At 36.6% G+C, this 9,586-nt stretch overlaps 1 protein-coding gene across 2 annotated transcripts in view; it reads right to left on the minus strand.

The window, feature by feature from the left end:
• LOC100370935 (uncharacterized) overlaps positions 1-9,320 on the minus strand; it is a 71,861-nt gene extending 62,541 nt beyond the window's left edge. For both annotated transcript variants that reach the window (XM_085508622.1, XM_085508621.1), the window contains exons 1-6: positions 9,215-9,320; positions 6,748-7,135; positions 6,264-6,434; positions 3,287-3,424; positions 538-632; positions 199-316 (exon numbers count right to left, since the gene is read on the minus strand). In XM_085508622.1, the coding sequence (XP_085364748.1) occupies positions 199-316; positions 538-632; positions 3,287-3,424; positions 6,264-6,434; positions 6,748-7,131 (906 nt within the window). In that variant the 5' untranslated portion in view covers positions 7,132-7,135; positions 9,215-9,320. The remainder of the gene's footprint in view (positions 1-198; positions 317-537; positions 633-3,286; positions 3,425-6,263; positions 6,435-6,747; positions 7,136-9,214) is intronic.
• Positions 9,321-9,586: the final 266 nt, after the last annotated feature.

Genomic DNA, 9,586 nt, shown 5'->3' on the forward strand with positions numbered 1-9,586 from the left:
CATTATTATGAGAGTTGAGAAAGAAATAATAAATAAAACACCAGAATACCTAAATTTATAATCCAAATATTGCACATGTTAGAACTGATGTTATTAAAACAGATCAATCATACAGGTGGGTGGAGATATGTAAACAATATTATTAAAAGAAACCACCATAGAGGGAGCTGTTCATCATTTCAGAAAAAGGTTATTTACCTGTCCTGCAAGCAGCAAATCCTGTTCCCTTTTCTCAGCCTCTTTTCTTTTTTTACGTATTCTCCGTTGGTTCATCTTTTCTTCCAACGCTATCTGTTGTCTGTTTTTCTCCTTCTTCCTATAGTTGCAGATAGAGGATTAATTAGAGGATTTACAGTAGATTAGCTTAGATTAGATCAGTGGATTAGCAATTACATATTTCAGCTAAAGTAGAAGATTTCAATCCCTTAGATTGCACCATGGAATCATGGGACACCAGTGTCTATATTAATTACAACACTAATCAGTCTCAATATATCATGTTGTATAACAGGAATTAAATCGCTAACTTTTTTTTACCTGATTAATTCCATTAACTCCGTTTCTTGTTTGTGATTGGCTATCATCTGTTCATACTGTTCTTTTGTGAGTTGTGTCTTTTTCATTTGTAAAGCCTTTAACATAAAAAAAATGTTTACAAGGTAAATAAAATCCAATTTCCAAAAAAAAAAAAAATTGCAGGATCATGCATTTATGCTCCTTGTGATCATGTGATACACTAAATTGCAAATTGCATGAATTTGCATACCAAAATTTTGCTGCAATATTTGGGACATTTTTCTATAATTTTGGACAAAATGACATAATTCGAAATTCATCCAAATTCTTCAAAAAATAAAGCAGTTTTATTTTGTGAGAGATGACGAAAATTGACGTTGGTGTTCAAAGCGTTACTATGGTTACTCATTGACTGCCACATTTTAGTGTTGATGTTGATGCGCTTGGAATAGAACCCAACAAATATTTTTTTTAGTAACTTACGATTTTTTTTTATTTCCATAATCCATACAAATGATAATAAAAAAAAAAAAGAAAATAATTAAAAACAATACATTAATATTTTAATTGTAAAGAAACAAAAAACCATCATGCACCAACTAGACGAGTACATATATAACTCCTTAACTTGAAGACTGTTTTCAAGTACCCCTTAACTTAAAGAGTATTTTCCAAGACAAAATGGCTAGATTCTGCTCATATGTGCAAATAAAGTGTGCATGCAGAGCTACTCTATATCTTTTATTCTATATAAATTTTAGCAGAAATATACATTTTAACTTTTTCTTCTACCTGTTATATTTTAATAATTAGGGAAATATTAGAATAATTCCATAATTTGGCACCAGTAAATCATTATAATTGGCTTATACTATGGTCTACCTTTAGAATACTAAAGTCATCATTAATTTTTTTTCCTTGTGTTATATGAGTGGCTTTCTAAACATCTTTGAGACATTTCACTGGCTATACACCATGCCATTACTTACCTATGATGCCAGTAATATCTCATTTACCAACTTAATTGTGTGTGAATGGAATAAAATAATATTTTACCAATATTTCATAAACTTTAGAAGGTAACAATAATAATAATAATATCATACAGAATTAACCATCTTTGATAGCCAAGTTTTATTAATTCAACCATCGCTTCAATCATCTTAAGTTGGCACTATAAACCTGTATTCAGTGTCAACGGCATACACTGTAATGTATTCCCATGATAAATGGAACATGAAGTCATGTGTTGTGATGCGTCACCATGGCAAATTGAATGTAAAGTTACATGTTTCTATCACTAGTATCAGTTAAGCTATGGTGTGAAATTAGACAACATAATCTATTGGTTTAAATTGAATGGTTTGATTTGAGTTGTCATGGATCCAGCATCCAGTTCCTTGGCACGCCCAATCAGATCATTCAATTTAACTGGTGTCAAATATTTTCCTCACACAATCATGCATGAGCCTGGTCTGGTTGATGCCTGGGTACTTTCAGAGCCTGGCCTGGTTGATGTCTGGGTACTTTCAGAGCCTGGCCTGGTTGATGTCTGGGTACTTTCAGAGCCTGGCCTGGTTGTTGTCTGGGTACTTTCAGAGCCTGGCCTGGTTGATGGCTGAGTACTTTCAGAGCCTGGCCTGGTTGATGCCTGGGTACTTTCAGAGCCAGGTCTGGTTGATGCATGGGTACTTTCAGAACCTGGCCTGGTTGATGCCTGGGTACTTTCAGAGCCTAGCCTGGTTGATGTCTGGTTACTTTCAGAGCCTGGCCTGGTTGATGTCTGGGTACTTTCAGAGCCTGGCCTGGTTGATGTCTGGGTACTTTCAGAGCCTGGCCTGGTTGATGCCTGGGTACATTCAGAGCCTGGCTTGGTTGATGTCCGAGTACTTTCAGAGCATGGCCTGGTTGATGCCTGGGTACTTTCAGAATCTAGCCTGGTTGATGCCTAAGTACTTTCAGAACCTGGCCTGGTTGATGGCTGGGTACTTTCAGAGCCTGGCCTGGTTGATGCCTGGGTACTTTCAGAGCCTGGCCTAGTTGAGGCCTGGGTACTTTCAGAGCCTGGTCTAGTTGATGCCTGGGTACTTTCAGAGCCTGGCCTAGTTGATGCCTGGGTACTTTCAGAGCCTGGCCTGGTTGATGCCTGGGTACTTTCAGAGCCTGGCCTAGTTGAGGCCTGGGTACTTTCAGAGCCTGGTCTAGTTGATGCCTGGGTACTTTCAGAGCCTGGCCTAGTTGATGCCTGGGTACTTTCAGAGCCTGGCCTGGTTGATGCCTGGGTACTTTCAGAGCCTGGCCTGGATGATGCCTGGGTACTTTCAGAGCCTGACCTGGTTGATGCCTGGGTACTTTCAGAGCCTGGCCTGGATGATGCCTGGGTACTTTCAGAGCCTGACCTGGTTGATGCCTGGGTACTTTCAGAGCCTGGCCTGGTTGATGCCTGGGTACATTCAGAGCCTGACCTGGATGATGCCTGGGTACTTTCAGAGCCTGGCCTGGATGATGCCTGGGTACTTTCAGAGCCTGGCCTGGATGATGCCTGGGTACTTTCAGAGCCTGGCCTGGATGATGCCTGGGTACTTTCAGAGCCTGGCCTGGATGATGCCTGGGTACTTTCAGAGCCTGACCTGGTTGATGCCTGGGTACTTTTCAGAAGATTAGTTATTCCTGTGTGATTCTTGTAGCTGTATTGAATATGTACTATTGAAAGGACAAATAGGGTAATTCAAATGGTGAACAAAAAAATTATTCAAGTTTTGTTCCTTACCTGTCTCATTTGCTCTTTTTTCTCAGAAATCTTTTCATCTGGACTTTCATTTTCTTTGTTACTTGTGACTGGCACACCCAGTATCTCATCAATCACATCCTCTTCCAAATCTTCTACTTCCATGTAACGATTCTGAAGCTGTCAATTGATAATATGACAAAAGATGACAGACGCACAACATGAACCACTTTGTCTACTTCAATAATTTACTGTAAACAACTGTAATATTTTTATCCTCATAAACAAATAGGCATAAATTAATGTGGTGAACATTTTGCAGTTTTACAGTATAATGTTAACTGCTTTAATTTTGAGTAAGAATAGGTATACAATGTAAATGTATAATTCTATCAGTGTCCCCACTAAGAAATCTGGCACTCAGAAATTTTGTGTTTTCATCTTCAAAATATACCATGAATAAAAAATACAATGAACACAGGAAAATGCTTTCAGAGTGCCCTATTTCATTGAGATACCTGACTGTGAAATTAGTCCATAAACAACAGTGTTTCACTATTGAAGGTACCAAAGTCGATACAACACTGGCAAGGTTCGTAAGAATATTAGATTGTTGCAAGAAACACGTTTGAAAAATGTTGTTCACAAAACATCATAAACACATCAAATGCAGAAAGTTGGTGACATTGTCTTCTACAAGGTATTCTAAACTTACATGTAACAAGCCACGCTTTACACAGTCCCTGTTAGTTATCAAATTTAAGATATATAGTTTTGTTTATAGTAATATAGCTGGAATATAAACATGTCAGGAATATGATTTTTTAACATTAAAATGATTGACATCTTGTATCTGATCATCAAACGAGTACTTGTCCATATTAAGAAATATTGCTCTGGAACAGCATTAATTAAAACAAAATGGCCACCAGTCGGCTATTTTGAATACATCTACCGTATTTATCCGGGTAAGTGCCCAGGGTCCTGAACAAGGAAAATTGCAAAAAAAAAAGGGGTGGGCCTATGCCCGAACATCCCCTGCAAAAAAAAAAAAAAAATTTGAGAACATTGACAACACACAGATCAAACTGCGACAGGGGATAGAATGGCGAATGAAAACATGCAACAGAAATAAATGAACAATATGCAACATTAGAAATAAAAAAAATAATTTATTGCTTATAATGTGACAAATAAATTAGAAATAATAAAAATCGACAGGGAAGAAGCATTCGAATTTAGGATTTCCCCGTCGACAAACACGTTCAATACGCGTGAACTTAAAATGAACTAAAATGTAAGGGGTTAAACTGCGTAAACCTTTTTCCGGTTTTGACAAATACTGGATGAACAGTCATACAAGAACAAAAATAATTTACAAATTTACACAGTAAAAATTACGAAAGTTCATAAAATAAAATTTCCCAGATCTCTATTTGTACATTAATCGCCATCTTCGTCAAAGTCAAAACCCTCAAAGTCCTGTCGTCATCGAATATAAACCCTACAGCTTTGTCATAAAGTTTGTCAATGCCGTTGAACACAATTTGGACTTCACACTTTTACTCCACGGATTCTGTTGTCCGTCAGCTTGGCACTTTTAATTCATTCATGTCTAATCACAATAAAGAAACAAAAAAAATTGGGTTGCGGCAAACGACTCTGCTGCAATGGCACACGATGCTTTTGGCTAATAATGACATCACTACTAGCATTTTATCATAGAGGTCAAGTCAACATTGCTTTCTTATCAGCAGAGACGCCCATCAATCATGGTAAAAGTTATCATTCAGCAAGTTCCGGATATCGCGGTGGGCTTGAAATTGGAAGAATTTTTATTTGTCCAACAACAGAAGAATAATTTTCATGACAGAAATGCAATACCTGTCATGAAAGGTGGTAAAAAAGTTGGCAGTCTTCAGCATGATATTGCAAAATTGCTGGCCCCAGTTATGGATTCGCAAGCTGCTACCAAATATTTTATAAAGCCAAAACAACGTGGGTTCAACCACTCTCCCAGGTATTGCAACATTGGTTTCATTGTCGAGGGCGCTAAAGTTGAACAAGTGCGACACTTGCTTCAAGGCTCTCCACATACTGTAAGATCTGCTTGAATCGTTTCTAAGTCATCTCTTAATACAACGAAAAAATAATAGGTTTTTGTTATTTTTTTATTACAAGTGTAGTTAAGCGTATGCCAGTCCATGACCTCATTTTCCTTATTGTAACAAAAGTGGGGGGGTGTTGCCCGGCCATGGAATGTTACCCTGATAAATACGGTATATCTATAACATGATGTAAAACGAATATATCAAATTTGAACATAATCAGTCATAGTATATCAGAGATATGACTCTAGAAGCACATTCATTTAAACAAATGTCAGTCAGCCATTTTGAAACCAATCTAAAAAATAAAATGACGTACATCAGGCACCCATAATCTCTAATTTATATGTACCAAGTTTGAACAGAATCCATCCATAAACACAAAGATCCAGTTCTGGAATGCCAAAAATGCTTGATTTTTGATGATTTTTTAGCACATTTGGCCATTTTGAATCAGATAGTCAAACCAATATATCTGTATATCTATGTCATGATGTATAATGAATATATAAAATCTGAACATAATCAGTCAAAGCATGGCAGAGATATGGCACTAGAACTGCATTCATTAAAACAAAATGGCCACCAGTCGATCTGAAAAATAAATTGTGCATCAAGGTCCAATGTCCATAATGTCCAACGTATTAACCAAGTTTGAACAAAATCCATCCATAAATTTTTGATTTTGATGAATATTTAGCACAAAAATGGCCACCATTCGGCCATCTTGAATCAGATCGGTATACATTATGTATAATATTATGTAAAAATCCATCAAAATGCATCACATATCAAAGTGGCTGACCTCAAGAAAACTTAGAATACATCATAATTGGCGCTAAAGAACAAATTTCACAAATAAGCAGGACTGAAACTCCATGTGATGTCAGAATGGTCACCGACATACTAACCTGCAGTCTCATTGGTCCTTCGCCAGATTGTGGTTTCAACACTTTAAATTGAAAGGTTTTTCCAGACCCACCAGCTTGGAATGGATCAGAAACTTTTAATGTATCTGTGACCGTCATTTCAGCTGCATCTTGCAGAAATGTGGAAAATTCACTACCCGATACATCAAACCGCTGAAAAACAAAGATGCATGCAATATTTTAATATACATACAAGTACATTCAGTTATATGCAATGTATATATAATTGTATAAAGAAATTCTAATTAGATTGAATAGATAAAACATCTACCTAAACAAAACTATAGTGTTGGTGGTGATTGTATCTTGCCAACCAAAATTTGGTCGATTAATTTTATGGATAATTACATAAAAAATTTGAAGGGTTGATAGAATTAGAATTTCGAATATATCAGTATATTTTGTTAATTCTGCTCTAATGTTGTGGGTTGATATATATATATATATTGTATGATGATAAACTCACCTGATTTTCATATTCAATAGTGTAAGTATCCTTTGCCACTTCTGTCACTGTAGCGGTGCTACTCTTCTTAGCTGCAGCAGACTTAGGCCGCACTTCTTCACGATGAGAACCAGAGATTTTGCCAGTCGGCTGGTGATACTGTTTGTTACCAATTGTTTTAGATGTTTCAGTTTCATCTGGCACAGGGCGATTGTCACTTCCAGTGAAGAGTCGGGTGTTTGTCACTGAATCTCTTTCAGCGTCGTCAGTATGTTCCGGTGTGGGCTTAGGACGGCCAACTTTTCCCCGCACCGTAAAAGCCTCTGTTGCACCGGGTAGTATCACATCTGCTACAACTTCATTGGTTGACGTCGTCTTGGCACCTTTTGTACTACCTGAACCCATGATGCTAAAAATAAATAAATAAATAAGTAAGTATTAAATATGCACTTCAAGTGACATGATATTCACTTATCAGTCATCAGTTTCCTGAATGAGCAGTATCAAAGGTGGTAAATACACTGAAGTCAGCAAAGCCTGTACGTTGTATATTCTGTATAAATCTGAACATTTATAAATTTAAATAACAGTTACAAACATTCAAGTACCTGCAGCAGACTGTTCTAATTACCATTTATTGATGCATGGAATGTTTCATGGAATGAAATAAGATACCTCCCTGGATTTAATGCATTTTTTTTATAAAAGTGTAATTGCTGAATTCATCCTTGGATTGTCGTATCAATTCATACTTTGCAAGCCTTCATATCATTTCAACCCCCTTAATATTACTTAATATTTATCTTCTACCACATCCCCCACCCTCAGTGACTTTTAAGTGTGATTCCCTGGAGTACTCAACCCAAAGGACAGTACATGTATGTGTGTTTAAAGAAAATACCTTAAGAGTTTCACTTCAACTAAAATTAAGTTATGTGTTTGGGAAACTTAACATAAACTATTTTCAGAAACAGGACATAAAAAAATCAATGTCTTCTATCAGTCTGATAATTGCAATGACTTCACTAAATGGAATGTAAATATTAGTACATGACACCCATATAATGTGTATGAAATGATTTGATTATCCTGAATACAAAGTGGTTTAAAAAGTGAGTCTGGTCTTGAAAGGGTTATGAACAAATTCATAACAATGATATTCCATGGTTTGAGCTGAGTGCCACCTCCTCCCAGGAAAACCTAGTCACTGACCTAGCCTGAACTGCTATTATAGTGGATCAATGTCATAAACCTAATTATCTTAAGCTCATCTCTGGCTGCTTTGCGTATCCCAAAAGTATTTATTTGCTGCAATGTTTTGAATCAGAGGCTCACTATTTGAATAAATAAATATGAGCTTCATATATTAGAAATCAAATGTGAAATTGCATAACAAATGAAATAACAAAAATTGAATCAAATGTTAGAATTGCAAAATAATGAAAAAAAGAAATGGAATACAATTTTCAAATTAGATTTAACCCCCTAAATTGCCCCCATATGCCAAAATGTAGGGAGAAGTCATGTTTACGGTAATATTGACCAGCACATAACAGGGACAATACATAGAATAGTTGTACAACATTACATAGTGAGTGATGAGAACATGGTTTAATAGCTCCTTGCTTTTCATTGGCAAAAACACTAGATTTAAAATTGATGTCCAATTACATGGTCTGTCTTGCTGTTCTCAGACAAAGATGTCATATACTTGTACATACTAGTATGTTAAGTCCCTGGCAAGAAAGGATTGTATAGGGATTGTCTGCCAATTTTATGTGTTAGCTCTGAGACGTCCTATTTCGTTTCTGTCATTTAAATTTCAATGTAGGGTTCTTCCATTTAATCTAATTTTTACTACCAATTTTTAATTAGGACTGCTATTTTTTTTTATGATTTACTCCAATGCATACAACTACAGCCATTATACAGCGCCGTGTTGATCATTACCGCCAGACTGTATGATAGTAATCACAACAGACAGCTCATTTGCATACCACTAGCTAGCCCTGAGTACAGTCCTGTAGGTTGGCCTCTCTCCGCTGATCACCGCCAGACTGTATGATAGTAATCACAACAGACAGCTCATTTGCATACCACTAGCTAGCCCTGAGTACAGTCCTGTAGGTTGGCTTCCTTCCTCTGATCATTCGCCAAATAGATAATTAACAGTGTGTACATTATTAATTTAGTATTTACAAATTCGGTATTTCTCTTCAACGCCAAGATATAGCAAGTAGCGACACATTGCAATAGAAACGGTAAAAAATATGATAAATGGTACGTAATGGGTCTATAAAATATGCCTCGATGGAGAGATTCTAGAACATGCAACATTGAAGGACGATAACATGAAGTTGTACATGCAGCAGAACTCACACAGGTTGATGATCGACAATCAAAAAAATAAATCGTTAGGTTAGTTAAAACACAAATCGATATTCCTGAATAGCTCAAATTTACATTACAGTGGTGTGCAGTTATTTACCTTGACTGGATAGTGTCACATTGAGGATTCCCCAGTCAGAGCAGGAGAAAATATGCCGTGATGACTCAGAAACAAACGCAATCAAAAGCTTGGCAACGAGGACGCCATCTTTAGTTAACCTTTTTGAGTTCATCTCCACGTACGGGTCAAAGGTTACAGATCCTCTGATTCCCGGCGCCCCTTGCGCATAAAGATGCAGAAAAATGAAAAGGAAGGTGCGTGGAACGCCAAGGGATGCATACAGTTCTGTGGTGAATAATATTAAATGTATATATTACATGTATTGATAATTTTTATATTTTATTAGTGTTACATTTGTTTGCGCTGTTAGTATTTTTCCTTGCCAAAATTTTGTTTGAATTTCTAGTATGT

The sequence above is a fragment of the Saccoglossus kowalevskii genome, chromosome 15 (assembly GCF_978046115.1).
Source record: "Saccoglossus kowalevskii chromosome 15, keSacKowa6.1, whole genome shotgun sequence".
Classification (NCBI taxonomy): domain Eukaryota; kingdom Metazoa; phylum Hemichordata; class Enteropneusta; family Harrimaniidae; genus Saccoglossus; species Saccoglossus kowalevskii.